General features: G+C 36.4%; 1 protein-coding gene across 2 annotated transcripts; it reads left to right on the top strand.

The window, feature by feature from the left end:
• The first annotated feature begins 1,370 nt into the window (after positions 1-1,370).
• LOC117424208 (B-cadherin-like) lies at positions 1,371-16,181 on the top strand. Of its 2 annotated transcripts, none has more exons than XM_058992691.1 (16): positions 1,371-1,570; positions 2,891-3,008; positions 7,224-7,465; positions 7,707-7,862; positions 8,700-8,855; positions 8,940-9,084; positions 9,707-9,876; positions 10,676-10,804; positions 11,164-11,349; positions 11,675-11,919; positions 12,544-12,683; positions 12,775-12,999; positions 13,170-13,391; positions 14,266-14,396; positions 14,652-14,801; positions 15,071-16,181. In XM_058992691.1, exons 1-16 carry the CDS (start codon positions 1,529-1,531, stop codon positions 15,275-15,277), a joined length of 2,664 nt encoding a protein of 887 aa, XP_058848674.1. In that variant the 5' UTR covers positions 1,371-1,528; the 3' UTR covers positions 15,278-16,181. The 2 variants fall into 2 exon arrangements, with proteins under 2 accessions (XP_058848674.1, XP_033896256.3); XM_034040365.3 differs by having other exon boundaries at positions 7,704-7,862.
• Positions 16,182-18,002: the final 1,821 nt, after the last annotated feature.

The following is an 18,002-nucleotide window of genomic DNA, read 5'->3' as shown; positions in this document are numbered from 1 at the left end:
TCCTCTCCTCCTCTAGGCTGTCATCGTAGAATCACATTATTAGAGCTCAAAATATTGAAATACAGTAACATCAGTGTATTTAATAAAAAAAATAAATGTAGTGTAAAGTAAAACTAGATCAGCTTAATTGTTGTACTTGTTTAATCAGGGAAGCTGTATTAAACTAACCCTTTTGTGTCTTCTATAAAAGTGGGCTGAACCACTAACTAGTGAGCATAAATGTGTATTATAAAAGCACTACATGAACTGCATAATTGGCTGAGTTTATTTGAGAAATGCATAAATGTTTTTGGCTTTGAAATGTGGTATTTATTAGGTTTATGTCAGCTAACTTGTGAATACTGGTGTTTGTATAGTCTGTACGATGATAGTTAATGATTAAACTACTGCTGTCACAAGTTCAGTTTTATCAGCTATAATTTACACGGGCCATTCGAACAGAGCCTTGTATTTATCCTCAAAACAGTTTTCTGCACTGACAGCCGTAATTTAAGTTTTTCATCAAAGATTGCCCTGCAGATAGATGTACCCCAGCCTTGCCCTGGAGGGACTACTTTTGGAAAGGCCAACAAAGAAGCCAGTAAAAAAAATGGTGGCAGTTTTGTGATTCATTTATATAAATTACTTTCAGTATTTATCGTCAGCTTGGCCCGGGGTCAATGTGATCACACAGGTGAAAGGACTCATACCAGGATTTCAAATAAATGGTTGATTATTTTGTATTGATAATAATTTATACCCCTAAAAATATTTATAGCGTTGCTAACTGTATTAGTAGATAACTCATGTAATGGTCTAGAACTCTGAGAAGATATGTTATTTAGTTTGTGAAATGATCGGATGTGTGACATGAGATGTCATTTATGAGACTTGTTTGGCTACACTGCCCCAATATCCATGTCTTGGATTTTTAAATACTGTGCACTTGTCTAAACCAGAACCTGACTTGAAGCTAGTGTTATTCTTTTTCACTTTTAAACAAGTGAGTGACAGAAACACCATGAATAAATTGCCATCTGTTTTAAGCAATCATAAATAATTTTCAGGAAGGGATTTTCCACCCTGACATAAAGATAAGATGGGAAAGGTGAATTAAGGTAAATGTGTAATATACAAATAATGGATAAGGAAACTAAATAACTTGGATAGTGAAGCTAAGCAGTGGGTTCAAGCGATTTACTATAGCATTCATTTTCCAGGAAACGATAACTTATATTTCTGTGTGTTTTCTTTTGAAATTCTATAGCATTTGGACCCAGGAGGTAACTCAATTTACCGGTTCGACAGGGGCGACAGGACATGACCATAATTGGAAAGCAGAGACGTTAAGAACCAATGGGCGAGGTCACCTGCACACGTCATTAACTTCCCGAAACTACCTGTAGAAGCTTAAGAAGAAACCTTTCAGTTGGATCTACAGTCTTGCGTTGGGCAGTAGCATTTTAAACAAGGACTGTTTTTTATTTTTAGTCTCACGAAAAAACACGAAAGGATTTATTTTAAAACCGAAAAGGTGTCGTGTAAATCGATGGGGATTAATAGTTTTGGAGTAATACTTCTCCTAGTCCAGGTAAGTCCTCCTTTTAAAAATAAATAAATAATTATTTGTCTGTTTCCGTGAAAAAAAATACCATATTAATATTTTTATTTAATCGATGTTTGTCTTTGTTTAATATTTGGGTTTTGCTTTAAATACATGTATAGTAAAGCACACACTAGAACGAGGGATTTAAACACTTAACATCTGGTGCACACGATCCTTTTTTTTTGTATTGTGATAATGTATTTGTATAAACTATTATTATTATTTAGGGTTGTTTTTTTCCTCTGCACTTTTTTTGTTCCATTGAGAGTTTATGTATCTTGTTCCTTCTGCTAAAGGAGGAAAATAATTGTTTTGTGAATACATTTGCATGTGTTGCCTGTCTGGACTCGAAAGGTGTAATAACACAGGTTAAGTAATTTCGGTGTCAAAAAAAAATACCAAAAACGTTTCCGACGCGATTCTATGGTAAAGATAAGTCAGAGTTAATATTTGTATGCCAACAATAATGAACAAGAGAGCTACAGGAAAGTGTTTTATTTGAGCATTACGTCGTATTTTAAACAGAAACTGGGTTAGGTCGAGGGGGGGGTCTAATTTCTGAACAACAAATGCGCAAATATAGGCCATTGTTTATGTGCAAGCAAAGTAGTTGCGCTTGATCGAAATGTTTTGTGTAACTATTCACGCATAGTCTTAAACTTTTTTTTGCGATAAAATACACCGCTTAACCATTCATGGGAATAAACGGCAGACGACTTTTCTATGAACAAAAAGCTATGTACAAAAGTTTTGCATCACCCTAAATTGACTAATTCTGCTTCATAAAGTCGAATAAGGTTAAATTAAGATATTTAATTACATACCGCGTTGTATATTAACGACTGACAAATGGAAAAAATGTGACATTTAAAAATGTAACATGAAATACTGTACTAGTATTATGGCTTCCGGCAGACTTTTGAATTATAATTTTGTATTTTTACATCAACTAAAATATCAATTGTTAATAGTAGTTTTATTTTTTCTCAAATTCTACACAAACAAACCTATTTTTACGGTAAATTCTTTAACTATTTGTGGATTCTCTAGTGTATATTTCCATAATAAAGGTACATTAAAGTATTTTGCACTAATATTGAACAACATTTACCGTAATTTAAAAAAAAAAAAAAAACCTGTACCTGTAAATCTACCTAAAATTGTTTTCTTTTTTAGAGTAGGTGATACAAAACGTTTGGCTGTAGCTGTACTTTAGTCTCAAGTGGTGTTGGACATACATATCTGAATATTCATACTGTAGCTTAATTGTTTTGTACTGAAATGTCCTTTCTTTTAAAATGTTAGATTTGGATTGGAGGATTTTGTGAAGAAGCTGCACAATGTCAGCCTGGATTCAGTTCAGACCATTTTGTCTTCAAAGTCAACAGAGGAGAGCTAGAGAGAGGCAGAGTGCTTGGTAAAGGTAAGATGATTCAGCATTTTGAGATGCGTTGGATTTTAACTTTTAAATAAACTTTCCATTAAAACCAGAAAACCAAGATAGTGACTGCTATTGTGTTAATTTGAGGATTACATTTTGTCTCAAGCAAACTGTTTGCTTGAGACAAAATGTAAGCAGTGTCCCCCCACCCGGGTTCAATCCCAGGTGGGGGACACTGCTGCTGTACCCTTGAGCAAGGTACTTTACCTAGATTGCTCCAGTAAAAACCCAACTGTATAAATGGGTAATTGTATGTAAAAATAATGTGATATCTTGTAACAATTGTAAGTCGCCCTGGATAAGGGCGTCTGCTAAGAAATAAATAATAATAATAATTTAATTGTTGGTCTTGCCCTAGGTTGATGGTTTGGGGCTACTTGCAAGTTCTGTTATCTCTTTGAAAATCAGGGTGTTCTTGCCTAAGCTGTATGCAGGCTACTAGTTTAACTTTCATCTATGTTTGTGTTGTGTTGATAAAATAAGGGAGGGGGGGGGGGGGGCACAATTAAATATGCCTAAGGCTTTTCACAGACTAGTTCTGTGGTATTAATGTTAAAATGAAAGGAATCATTAAGACCCATTTTAATATATAATGTTAAGGTGACATTCAGAAAATTGCTGTATTTGTCCTTTAACACACCATGTTAAAAGAAAATCAATGTCTGTCAGCCTTGCGTACAGTGGATATTTTACTCATGGCTGTGATGTTTTTACATTACAGCTGATGTGGGAGTTTATCACAGACATGCTTATGTTTTTATTTTGAAAACAGGTGGCATACATTTTGAAAGTAACAGCAGTGGCCATCAAACTAGCATGCAGACTTCAACTGTGACATCCTGCTCTCCTGTTTTAGAACCCTTCAATCTGTTTGCTAACCGGCAACCCTCCCAGTTCTCAGCATGCAGTAATAGTGCCTTGAATGTTCAACTAGTGTTTTGATTAGGTGTAAATGGTATTTTACGCTTGCCACACCTTCAGTGTAGGAGTAAAGGTACTCTCGCAGCAGGAACAGATTAAAAACATTAGGCAGATTTACCCAGTGAAAAGTAGTATCGTATTTTATTTATTTAATGCTGCTTTGGGATTGATGTCCCCTTTGTTGATAATGTGTTTTTTGGCAGGATGTGTCCTCTCATTTAAACATCAAGGACAGTAAAAACTGAAGTGAATCGGACATTGCATGATTTTGAAAATTATCTCCAGTGGAGGCTACGAATCGTGATGCGCTGGCATCATTCTAGTTTCTCATTGTTTATAGCATGCTGTTTAAAGTGGGTAATTGGATACTGTTTAATTTGAAATGTTCTGCTGAATGTGTATGATGTCATCAATTAGCAAGGCACAGTGTGTTAGTATTGATGGGCGTGCCAGAACAAGAGTGCACACGGTCTGCTCCATAGACAAACTGGTTTTCCTGTCCCTGTTAATTATTTTCTCCCCCCCCCCCCCCTTTTTTTTTTTTTTTTTTTTTAAGTGATGACTGCAGTCTTTTAGGAAATTATTATTTCTTGTTTACACCAAGTTGATCTGCTGGGAAAAGTCCCCTTTCTCCCTCCCATTGCTTGAACAAATTAGAAACTTGTCAAATTGAAACCTAATGAGTCAGTCACACAGACTGATGCAACAAAAAATAACCAAACTTATGTCTTTGGTGTCTTGCTTAAATCTTCCCCAATGTGGGGATGATGTAGGCTTTTTGGTCATTAAAATTAATACATTCTTATGATCCAGATATCTTGATTTAAACTTAGTTAAGTTATTTAATTATAGGGTTGGGCTGTACAGTAAGTAGCTACGTTGCTGGCAGCTATGGTCTGGTTATCGGTGTACTTTGAGCTTTTCTTGACTCGCATTCCTTTTTAGTGTTTGCTTCTGTTCATCATGAATTAATTCATATAGCAGTTCCACTGTGCAGTTTTGTAGTAATTGGAGGAATCCTCTGTACCTTCTTACCATATCCCCCCCCCCCCCCCTCCCCTCCCATTTTGAATCGGTTACAAAATCAAGAATTTTGAATTTAAAAACTGCTACATTAAACCTCCTGGGGGGATGATGTCTGTAGTAGGACATGTCCTTGCAAACTTGTTAATAATTAAATAGGTGAGGAAATGGTTGACCAAGCTTACATAAAACACTAACCATATAGTAAATTTTAGTGTGTTTTGAACTTTTTTTTTTTTTTCTCGTCCTCTGACACGGAACTGGTTTCGCTTCATTTAAAAAAAAAAAAACAAATTAAAACAATGTTCCATATTGGGATGATCTATTGTGATTAAGGCCACTTTTGAAATGTACATTTGACATTTTTTCCAGGCTTAAAAAAAAAAAAACTTTTTTTTTTTTTTTTTTTGCCTTTCCTATTCCTATGGTTGCGTAATAGGACCTGTTTGTATGTTGAACATGCCATGGTATCACATTACTGCCCACGTAAATGTGCCACAATTACTTGTCTCTCCCCATAACAGCACAGTAAATCACTTCAGGGGATCTTGGAGTTTGCGTTACAAAATACTATTGGCTCTCAATGAGTTGTTGTCAAAAACAAGCCATCTGCTGGAAAGATTTTGACTTTCTTTTTTGGGTCAAGTATGCTGCGATTTGATCCAGGTCCATGACTTTGTTTTCAAATTTTAGAAGTTTTGTTTGCAGCTGGCAATTGTCCTTAAGCCTTATAACTGGGTTGTCATTGTTATACATTTCAGTCTCTATTGAACAAGTGTAGTTTAATTTCAAAACTTGATTTTGTATTCAAACTGCTATTCTCCTTCTTGCACAGCAAGACTGCACTAGTAAGGAGCTTGGTAAATGAGAACAGGACGCAACTTGATACAGAACAGGCAGATTATACATTTTAAAGTAGCTGACACGTTGAGTCAAGTAGTCCTGACTTTGTACCTGCACCTGAATCTGATCTCTTTAGATTGTCTAGAACAATGTACTGGGTGTATGGTACACGCCCCCTTTGCATACCAAGTATTTAGAACTTCCTTTATATTTTGAAAGCAATGATCAAGGGGAATTGGTGTAAGATGACACCTGTTCTTTGGTATTCAAGAACCCTGTCTTTCAAACTTAAACTGACTTGAAAGTATTGCCCCTAAAATTGAGAGGATTTTTAAAACACAATCTTATGGAAGCTGAAAATGATTACGCACGCCAAGGAAAAAGTGGTGTGTTTCAATATGTTCAATATGAGTTGCATTGCACCCAGTGCTAATTTGTTTCAATTAACATGCTTTATTACTTTGATACAGTACCTTGCAGGTTTCTTGCTTGGAATAGTTTTTTATTGTACCAGGAAGGCAGAACAAAAGTGATCTTCATTCTTATTCCATAATGTCATGAATAAAAGATTTATTCTTATATTGAGTACATGTTTAAAGTTTTGTATTTGTTTCTTTTTCTAAAACCAAAGTTGTAAGCTAGGATACACCCTTCTGCAATTATTAGTCTTGTTCAAAAAAATCTCATGTCATAAATTTCTTCTTTTTGATCTGTAATTTGCCTTCAGCACTGATCCCATTTAAATTGTTCCAGAAATTAAGGCTGTGAGTGACTTGCACAAAGTCAATTTATGCATTTGTAATCTTTACTGTTGGCACTCGTAACCAGTCCCTCATTTTTTAAATGACTAATGGAGACGTGTGTTTTTTTTTTATTTCTGGGAACAGACACAATTATCTGCACAAAATTATGTATTAAGCTTGTCTCCCAAATCTTGTGTGTCATCTTCAGAAAAAAACGTGACTTGGTACATGAAATAACCAAATTTTGATTTGATAAAAGCTTGTGCCTATTGCTCAACCCCAACTCAACTGGAAAGCCACAGGTATTCTGTTGCTTTTAGAAGGGTTCACCTGTATTTAATGAATTTGTGGCAGTTGCATGAAATGTAGCCCTGCCCTCTTTTGCTAATGCAGCATTAACTTCCTGGAAACCATTTTATGCAAAGGGTTGGGTAAAGCAATTGATGCTTTTATAAGGATGATGACTTTTATGAAATGAGTTTAAACTACACAAAGGCATTTTAAAAGGTTATAATTAAAGCTCAGTAACTGCAATCCGGTTTTCACATGGTTTCCTTGAAAACAAATTCACTGGGCTTTATTAACAATGTTTGTTAATTTTATAAAAGTAATTGTAAGAAACCTTTGTCGCTGTTCCTTTTTGAAAAATATATTTCACTTTTTCTAGTGAATTTTGATGACTGTACTGGACGCAAGGTAGTCCTTTATAACGCGGATGATTCTCGGTTTGATGTGGATACTGATGGAACCATCAAACTGAAGAGAAGGGTGAAACTGCATGATGGGCACAAAAGCTTTGCTGTCCATGCATGGGATACTAAAGGCAAGAGAACCAGCACCAGAGTCACTGTGGAAAATGAAAAGAGAAGGCGCTACTCCCACCACAGAGACCATGACCATCACGCGAAGGTAAAAACACAGTAAGGGAGTTTGCGCACTGAGTGTGGGCTTTGTGACACAATCATGTGATGAGCAGATTGCTTCTGTTTTATTTAATGTTCTATTTAAGCTGTTTTTTCTTTTTAAATGTCCAAGCATAAATGATGCCTTTTTAATTCCTTAGCAAGCACATGCTGTGTTCTAGATACGGCAAAGATGTATTTCATGCTTAACACATTTCTTTCTATTTTTTTTTTTTTTTTTAAAGCAGAATTCCTCTACAAATGTTCAGAGCAGTAACCAAGTCCAGGTCCTGACATTTCCACAATCTTCTATTGGTTTGAAGAGACAAAAGAGAGACTGGGTGATTCCACCTATCAGTGTTTCAGAAAATGAACGGGGCCCATTCCCCAAATTTGTGGTTCAGGTATGTACTTGTTTTTGTAGTTGTGAACATGCCATTTATACAGTACAGACCTATAATGGGGGATATAGCTTCTTACAGGGCTGTCTCTGGAGGACACTATTGCCACCAGGGGACAATAGTTTTTCATAAGCTCTGAAATAACCAGTCCATTATCAAAGCTTAATCTGCATTTGATTTTTGGTCAACAGCGCGGAGCTCTTGCAGAAGGCGTGCAGAGCTTGGGACTTATTTCTCCACGGCTTCTTTTAATCGGAGATACTATTGAAGGATGACTGTAGCTGTATTTATTACACCTTGTGTTTTTAGCGTCTCTTTGTTTTGTTTAGAATTTATCGTACTGGATTTTGTTAGCTGTTAATGGAATACTACAGGGCTATAAGTGTGTTTTTTTTGTTTTTTTTTGTAAGCATTTTAAATCATTATCGCAACAAACAATACATTAAATTTAGTAGACCTGCAGGTGACAGATAGTATGTATACATAGGGCAGCAGTGTGGAGTAGCGGTTAGGGCTCTGGACTCTTGAGCAGTGGGTCGTGGGTTCAATCCCAGGTGGGGGACACTACTGCTGTACCTTTGAGCAAGGTACTTTACCTAGATTGCTCCAGTAAAAACCCAACTGTATAAATGGGTAATTGTATGTAAAAAAATGTGTGTGATATCGTTTAACAATTGTAAGTCGCCCTTGATAAGGACGTCTGCTAAGAAATAAATAATAATAATTGGTGTGTTGTCAGTACCGTGGGAGCTCAAACTTCTGTGCGCTTTCTATACGTGTTCATTATTTATTTTATTTATTTATTTATTTATTTATTTATTTATTTATTTATTTTCCCAGATAAAGTCCAACAGAGCCAAGGAAATTACAGTTTACTACAGCATAACAGGGCCTGGAGCAGATGCACCCCCAGAAGGGCTTTTCACAATTACAAGGACTGGTGGAGAAATGTATGTGACCCAGCCCTTGGATCGGGAGTCTCAAGCTCAATATATTGTGAGTTTTCATTAATACTCTTCTGATGACAAATCAAGCAATCCGTTGATTTCTGGTACTTATTTTCTTTTCTTTTTTTAATAGCTCATGTCACATGCTGTTGACCTTAGTGGTAAAACAATTGAGGATCCTATGGAGATCATAATTAAAGTTACTGATCAAAATGATAACAGACCACAGTTCACGATGAACACCTTTCTTGGCAATATAAGCGAGGGATCAGCAGTAGGTAAGTTTTGTGTTTTGTGTTGGTCGAAGTACTACAATACAAACTTTTTAATCACATTTGAGTAGCAAGCTTATAAATTGAGTTGTCAAGTACCCAGTAAAGAATTTTGCAAATTCCCTTGTTTTTGGTATTTTTTTCAATGTACGGTTACCAGGGATTCTACATTTAACCTTTACAACCAATCCGATTGCTCTGTTACTGTAGGATATGTCACAGTATGAAAGTTTGATTTCTGTAGTGTAGAGAATGGAACTTAAGTTACGACAAAAATAAATAAATCATTCCATTACTATGGCTAAGGACTTGGTTAACTTTCTTTTTATTTATTTATTTTTAAATAAAGTAGTGCTCCTATAGCAGCTATTGAACTTGAGGGTGAACATTCCAAATTCTAAAATAAACTTTAAAGTTTGGAATGTTAAATTATCGCTTAATTAAACCTGTCAATATTGTCTCTTTTGAATGACTTATTTCGGTATTTAGACTTCTCTAAGCAGTAATGGGGATTTGAATAGTGCATTGATCTTTCTATGTTCATATTAAGCCTGTGGATGTTACTGTAGCAAGCAAATAACATTTGGACAAACACAATGGCATGAAAACTTGGTTTCTTGATTTTTAGGAGCTGTAGTTATGAAGGTGACAGCTACAGATAAAGATGACCCCACGATGGACAATGGTATAATTGGGTATTCCATCCTAAACCAAGAACCTAAAGAACCCCACTCCCCCATGTTTTCCATTAACAAGTTTGGAACCATCAGTCTGATTGCAAATGGGCTGGATAGAGAGGTGAGTTCTAACTAACCATACATGTTAATGTTTTTACCCTAGGTAAAAAGTAAATGGTCTACAACATATAATTATGCCCTCACTTATTTCTGTTTTGGTGTCTCAAAGGCCTGTAGTGCTAGAGGGGGTTGGTGATGATAAAAAAAAAAATAGAAAAAAATAAAAAATCCACCTCTACATAATTCTTTGTTTGGTATGACTGGTCCCTACAGAACATACCCTGTTAATTTTGACATTTATTTATGTTTTAAAGGTGAAAGTAGAACTAGAATGATTTTTTGGCATATCCATTCCCTTAAGTACTGGGCTAGTAATCTGGTTGCAGTAGGCATATGTGAAAATAGCTATTAAATAGATATATAGGGCAGCAGTGTGAAGTAGTGGTTAGGACTCTGGACTCTTGACCGGAGGGTCGTGGGTTCAATCCCAGGTGGGGGACACTGCTGCTGTACTTTTTTTATTTATTTTTTTTTTTCCCTCCTAAATTAGTATTGATACAGGATTAATACATTTAATAATCCTGGAATGTTAGTTTGAAGGAAAGCAAGGTGAAGCAGTGTCTACATTGCACATGCTTGTTTGTTCCTGTATAAAATCTGGAACATGTTGCTTGGTTTCTGCTCATTTTAGCAATGACTAAGTGAGTATGGAATTACAATTTACAGATTTAAAGAGGTAATGTGTAAAACGGTATTCAACCTTTCTTTATATAAGTGTAGTAAATTTGGTGTTAAGACTGATATTTATAAAAACTTATGAAAAGTAGCAATCAATACATCCCTTTTTATTGTCTTTTCAGGCAGTAGCTGAATATAAATTGATCATCCAGGCTGCAGATATGGAAGGTAACGGTCTCTCAACCACTGCCACAGCTATCATCACTGTAACAGATCAGAATGACCAAGCTCCACAGTTTAAAACTCCACAGGTAAATTCATATTTAAACTTTTAAATGTCATGCTTTTGATCCAATTACTTGGTGTAACCTTGTTCTTTTTATAAAACCTGAAGTTGTTCTAAGTGTTATGCTAGGAGAATTTAATTTAGGAAACTAATGGCTAATGTAATACCATTTTTAAATGTTAACAGTGTAGAAAAATGCATCCTTGTATTCTGGGTGTAACTGACTCATGAGTGGCAATGGGTTAATGCATGGTCCTGTACCAGTGAAGATGCATAGTGGGGGGTTGGGGGGGTGATGGTTGTGTGTGTGGGTGTTTTTTTTTTGTTTTTTTTAATTGCTACAGAAAATAAAAGCTCAAGGTTTCTACAAATATTCTTTTGCAGGAAACTGTTTCAGTGCCAGAAAATGAAGTGGGTGTATTGGTGACGAAATTAGCTGTGACAGATCTGGATGTGCCCCATACACCAGCCTGGAATGCCAAATACACAATTGTCAGAGGGAACACTGGAAATGTCTTCAATATCACCACAGAACCCAGCAGCAATGATGGAATTCTCAGAACAGCCAAGGTAGGGATCACAAATCCCACGCTAAAGCTTTTGTAAAAAATGTGTATTGAATGCTTTTAATCTATTTATCCACATTTAACTCTGTTTTGCACTTGGCTTCTTGCAATCCAATCTATGTAAAAACCTGCCTTCAGATTACATCAAATAATTAATTAAATTTAAAAGTTCCATTACTTGAGAAATATCTGAATTTTGTTAGTCACTTTTGTAAGTGTGTGTGTGTGTGTGTGTGTGTGTGTGTGTGTGTGTGTGTGTGTGTGTGTAATATATATAATATAATATGATATGTGGATTGTTTTTTTAAATGTTTTATTCTCCCTTCAAGGGCCTTGATTATGAGACAACAAGGCAATACACGCTGTTTGTGACAGTTGAAAATGAAGAGCCATTTACCAGTACTCTACCAACAGCCACAGCTACCATTACAGTTAATGTAGAAGATGTCAATGAGGCTCCCATTTTTAATCCACTGGTAAAGAGAGTTGTAGTTAAAGAGGACTTGCTTATTGGAAGTACTGTAGCAGTATACACTGCAACAGATCCAGACAAAGAGATGAAGCAGACTGTAACGTAAGTGTGTGTGGTTACACCTCCACCAAAGGGCAAAATTGTATATCATTAATTGCATATGCACAGCAGTAGAAATGTCTCAACAAATGTATGCAAAGAAATACTGTTTTGTATACAAAATGCTCTGTGCCATTAGCATCACATTAACCCACTTACTACAGTTATCTCATGAACCATAGAATCTGCAACTTTTAGATTTTCAGTAATATGGAAACTCTGGGCAAAATTTAACGGCACACTTTGACCTTTAACCCAACATGGCAGCCGTATTGGGGTTCATGTGACCTTTTTTGGTTTCTGGATGACAAAGGCCCAACGCTTTCATATCAACTAGATAGACCATATGCTTTGCTTTGTAGTTGGTATTCTTTGATTTTTCTCCAAGTTCCATTACAGGTGTGGCCAATCCAATGAACATTGACTGTTTCAGTGCTACATTATTTTAGCATCCCACCATATTGTTAACAGACCACTCAGTTTTGCATACCCATTTGAGCTGATGTGACATGCCCTATAGATAATTCTATCCCTTTTTTTTTTTTTTTTTTTAAAAACAAAACAACCCACAACAAACTCCCATTTCAACTCTAATACTAAATTGAATGTGTTGCCTTTTAAATTCAGGTATCGTATGGGGAACGATCCTGCAGGATGGCTGGAAATCAATAATAGTGGATTGATCAAAGTTAAGCAACCCATGGATAGAGAGTCTCCATTTGTTAAAAACAATACATATACTGCATTGTTTCTGGCATTGGACAATGGTAAGACTTAATATATAAACAGATTATTTTCCATATCTGCACACGATTGGAAATTGTGAAACACAATTTATTTTTTTTCTCCTTCCTATAGCTAGCCCACCAGCCACAGGTACAGGAACTCTTGTGGTGGAATTGACAGATGTGAATGACAATAGTCCTGAAATAGTTGAAAGAGAAGTAAGATTTTGTAACAAGGAAACAGTGCCCCAAATACTGAATGTTTTAGACAAAGACACTCCGGTCTTTGCTGGTCCTTTTAAGGTAGAAGTCATGAGGGACGAGGAGAAAAACTGGACTGCCACCATGAATGATAAAGGCAAGTATTGTTTTGTTGTTTTGTGCATTAACTGGTTTACTTCACTCAATTAGGCAATGTATTTGTAGGTTCATAGATTGGGTCTATTCACACACATTTTACATGAATAAATGACTCTGTGAAGTTTTGTGTCATAGTGAACTTTTTTTTTTTTTTTTTCTTACTTTTAGGAGAACACATTATTCTCACAATGGCCAAGGAGCTAAAGCAAAATGATTATTCTGTTATATTAAGAGTGTTTGACACTGACAACAACCACCAAGATAGTACCATTAAGGCAATGGTGTGTGATTGCAAAGGGGAGGAATTCTCCTGCCAAGATAAAATAAGTGACGCTGGCTTTGGCTTGCCTGCAGTCCTGGGGATTTTGGGAGCCATACTTGCACTGCTGAGTAAGTACTTTTATTTTTATTTAATACTGCTTGTTGCATCTTAGTTTTTGGTCTTAATGTTGCTGTACACAGTACCCTATATCCCTCTGTATGTATACGCACATCTATTTTTATATATGAGGATGTGTGGAATGCATCAGTTGTGTGTAGTTATTTTTATATAAAGATGAGCTGAAATGTGCATCAATCAAACATGTAAATTGCAGATTGTAACAATTATGTAGGACATGCTTAACTTAATTTCTTCTTTTTTCTTTTAAACTTGATTTTTTTATACACTAGTTTTTGTAGTGGTTGTTTTGTGTAATGCATACTATTGACCTATCATCTAGGCTGTAATCTTTTTGGGGATAATGGAAGACTAATGGTAATTTTTACTTAGTGCTGGTTGTACAAGTTTGCTGTGGATATTCCTGTTAGCTACACTTGCTTCAATAATAAAACTGTTTTATTGAATGATTGCTCTCCCATTAGATCACTTCCTCAAATGCGATTTTTATAAATGTCAGGCAAACTCGCCATGGTGTTGCTGTTGTAATCCTACTCTCCACCTTAATGCAGGTAGTCCACCCTGCTGACCTGCCATTGTCAGATCAGTTCCTCTTTCAGAGGGCAGTGGCTTCTCCCCTTAACAGGCTGGACCAGCGAACAAATAGTCCATAATCGCCACTCTTCACAACCAAGCAATCACGATCCCGACATTGAAATCCGTGTTTGTTACAAGCAGCTCATTACAGGATAAATGCATGGAATGCATCGTTGCATGTTTACAACGATGAAAGGCAGTACATGCACTAGCCTGTGCTTAGTTTTGTATTTGTGCAGCTGTGCCTCTCACCCAGGTTCATGAAATGTTGCTTTTCTTTATCCACAGTCCTCTTGCTGGTACTGTTGCTCCTGCTCAGAAGAAGGAAGACCACTAAAAAGGAGCCTCTGCTTCCAGAGGATGATATCCGTGACAACGTCTTCTATTACGATGAAGAGGGCGGGGGAGAGGAAGATCAGGTTAGTGCTGCAACTCTAGGCCAGAATCCATTATGGGTCGCAAATAATAATTCAGTCCTAATTGGCTTCAGTAAATGCTAGTCCACATCATGCCACCACTGCATAAGTGTGAACTTTGGCAAGCTGTCAAGTGGAGGCCTAAGATTGTCAGTCCTGGACAGTCTTCAAGATTTACTTGAGCCTCTATCTCCTTATGAAGGAATGAACACGTTTTATTACGGTTGTAGTAAATCCAATTATCTTGTATCTAATCAGGAATATGACTTAAGCCAGCTACACAGAGGTCTGGATGCCCGACCTGATGTCTTCCGGAATGATGAGGTGCCAACTGGTAATGCTGTTCCACAGTACCCGTACCGTGCCCTGCCAGCTAACCCAGAGGATATTGGCAACTTCATTGATGATGTAAGGCCTTTTGAGTGTGTGCAAACTTGGGAAGGAGGGGTTGTCTTTAATTGCTAAAACCGTTTATATATATATATATATATATTTTTTTTAATCCCTCATTTCTAAAATTTCAATTACCATGTAGTATAAAAAGTTTTATATAATCAAATGACAGTCTTTTGTTTAAAAAAGCGTTTTAAGAAATCCAATCTTTTGACTTCAAACTATATGTTTTGAACTCCTATTCTGGCCTTGTGTTATATTTGTTTCTGTTTTAACCCACACAGAACCTGAAGGCTGCTGACAATGACCCCACTGCTCCTCCCTATGACTCTCTGCTGGTGTTTGATTATGAAGGTGGCGGCTCAGAGGCTGGTTCTGTCAGTTCACTGAACTCCTCCAGCTCTGGGGATGACCAGGACTATGACTGCCTTAATGAGTGGGGCCCTCGCTTCAAGAAACTTGCTGATATGTACGGTGGTGGAGAAGACTGAGACCTTGATACCAACTGTTACAGCAGTTTTCTGAAGCCTTCAGTTATGCACACAACGGCCACACTAATAATGAGATATTGGTATAGAATAAGTGAGTCCCAAAGAACAGCTTGAAAATACTTTGTGTGCTTGTGTGAAGTTCTCCAACAGTGCTTGTTTTGAATCCCGTGATAAAATGTCTTTTTGCAGGTAAAATCTGAACTTTTTAGATGGTCTTTTTATATTGGTTTGGCTTTGTATACAAAAAACATTAACCAAAAAGATTTAACCAAATTTTTTTTTCAAGCTCTCGTTAGTCAATATTAGGGAGTTACTGCATTGCTTTAGCTTTTTTTTTGTATACATAACTTTTTACTGCAAGCCAAAAATGTGTATAACAAGTGTTCTCAGGAACTTATTGCTGTATCCAAATACTGAAATGTACATTTTATTAAACTACTGTTTTCAATAATTTTGCAGGATGTGTAATTGAAAGTTCTGTCTAACCTGCCAATTACTTATTTTTAAAGGTGTTACAAACCAGAGTCTCTTGTTTTGATCACTGAAATAAATATATATACTTTTTTTGTGTTCATGATCACACCATAAACCTGATGGCTAAACTACTACAAAGACAGGGCTTGGTGATGGAAAATATTGTTAATGTTATTAAGTGGCTAGTTTTATTTTATTAAATGCTTGCAGCTCATTTATTAGTCTTGTAAGCCATTGTGCCATGGAAAGTACTTTTAAGTCAAAGGATTTGTGCAACCTATTGGCTGGGGGGCAAATTCAAACCAGTTAATTTGTTTTTCAAACATTTATGTATAGGTTTTGCTTTTTTAAATGTGCCAGATTTACATATTTTATCAAATGTTGAGAGGACAGATTTGGGAATAAAATGTTTGACAATTGTCCAACTTAATTGTGTTTTCTTGTGTTTTTTTTTGTTTTTTTTTTTTTTTTTTAAATATAAAGTTTCCTGTAATTCTGTGTTCATTTTCTGTTCTAGTTTGGGACATCTAAAATGAGTGGATTTAACACACCAGGTGTCTTTCTACTGATTTTTGTTTAGTCCTGGACCATTAGAAGGGTTTGCTGTGCCCTCTAGTGGAGACATGAAACATTAATCTCCAAGAACAAACAAATACACTCTATCCTATTGCAATAACATAAGCTGATGTATTTATATTGTAAAACCAGATGAAAGGCAGTGGTTTCAATTTTTAGTAAACATGAAGGATGTGAAAATGGAGGTGTATACTTTAAGTACTGTTACCATATGTAGTGTGTAACAATGACAGCAGTAGCCACTTCAGTATTTTTTTCATGGTATTAAACCTTATCCAGGGCAACTTAGAATTGTTACAAGATATCACAATATACAGGTACCTTTTTTTTGTTTGTTTTAAACATACAATTACCCATTTATACAGTTGGGTTTTTACTGGAGCAATCTAGGTAAAGTACCTTGCTCAAGCGTACAGCAGCAGTGTCCCACACCTGGGGTTGAACTCACGACCCTCCGGTCAAGAGTCCAGAGCCCTAACCACTACTCCACACTGCAGGCCAATAAATGTGCTTTACTTTATACTATTTAATTTACTTAATTTCCTCAATGTGCATATTTTTATTATGTGTAAAATAGACTCAATTATTATTATTATTATTTTTTGCATATCAAATGTGGCAGTGGTGCCCTAATCATTGTGAGAACAGACCACTTTGGAAACCAATGTGCTTTTCAAAGGAGCCTCCTGCATTTGAGGATAGGGCCACTTGGGGAAATGCAAGTGTCTTCCTTGTAGAAATAGCTTCAAAAAAGAAACTAACAAATGCAGCACAAGCTCATTTCCCCAACATACAGTGCCTATAGAAAGTCTACACCCCCTTTCAAACTGTTCACCTTTTGTTGCCTTATAGCCTGGAATTAAAATGCATTCAAGTATTTTTTTTCATTTATCTACACATCCTACCTCACAACTTTCAAGTGAAAAAAAATATTCTAGAAATTTGTAGAAAATTAATTAAAAATAAAAACTGAAATAGCTTGGTTGGATAAGTGTCCACCTGCCTTGTAATAGCAATCCCAAATTAGCTCAGGTGTAACCAATTGCCTTCAAAATCACACACCATGTTAAGTGGCCTCCACCTGTGTTAAATTGTAGTGATTCCCATGATTTCAGTATCAGTTCAGCAGTTCCTTTAGGTTCCCCCTGCTGGGTAGTGTATTTCAAAGCAAAGACTCAACCATGAGCATCAAGGCGCTTTCAAAAGAACTTCGGGACAAAGTTGTTGAAAGGCACAGATCGGGATATCAAAGGCCTTGAATATCTCTTGGCGCACGTTCAAGATGATTATTAAGAAGTGGAAGGTGTTTAGCACCACCAAGACCCTGCCTAGATCAGGCCGTCCCTCCAAACTGGATGACCGAGCAAGAAGGAGACTGATCAGAGAGGCTACCAAGAGGCCAATGGCAACTTTGCAAGAGCTACAGGCTTTTATGGCCAAGACTGGTCAAAGTGTGCATGTGACAACAATATCCCAAGCACTCCACATATCTGGTCTGTATGGTAGGGTGGGTGGCAAGAAGGAAGCCATTACTCAAGAAAGCCCACCTTGAATCCCTTTTGAAGTATGCAAAAAAACACTCAGGAGATTCGGTAGCCATGTGGCAAAATGTTTTGTGGTCTGATGAAATTAAAATGGAACTTTTTGGTGGTGGCAGCATCATGTTATGGGGATG

The sequence above is a fragment of the Acipenser ruthenus genome, chromosome 19 (genome assembly GCF_902713425.1).
Source record: "Acipenser ruthenus chromosome 19, fAciRut3.2 maternal haplotype, whole genome shotgun sequence".
NCBI classification, from domain to species: Eukaryota; Metazoa; Chordata; class Actinopteri; order Acipenseriformes; family Acipenseridae; genus Acipenser; species Acipenser ruthenus.
Note: the sequence above shows the minus strand (reverse complement) of the source record. Positions and strands in the feature narration are given on the sequence as shown.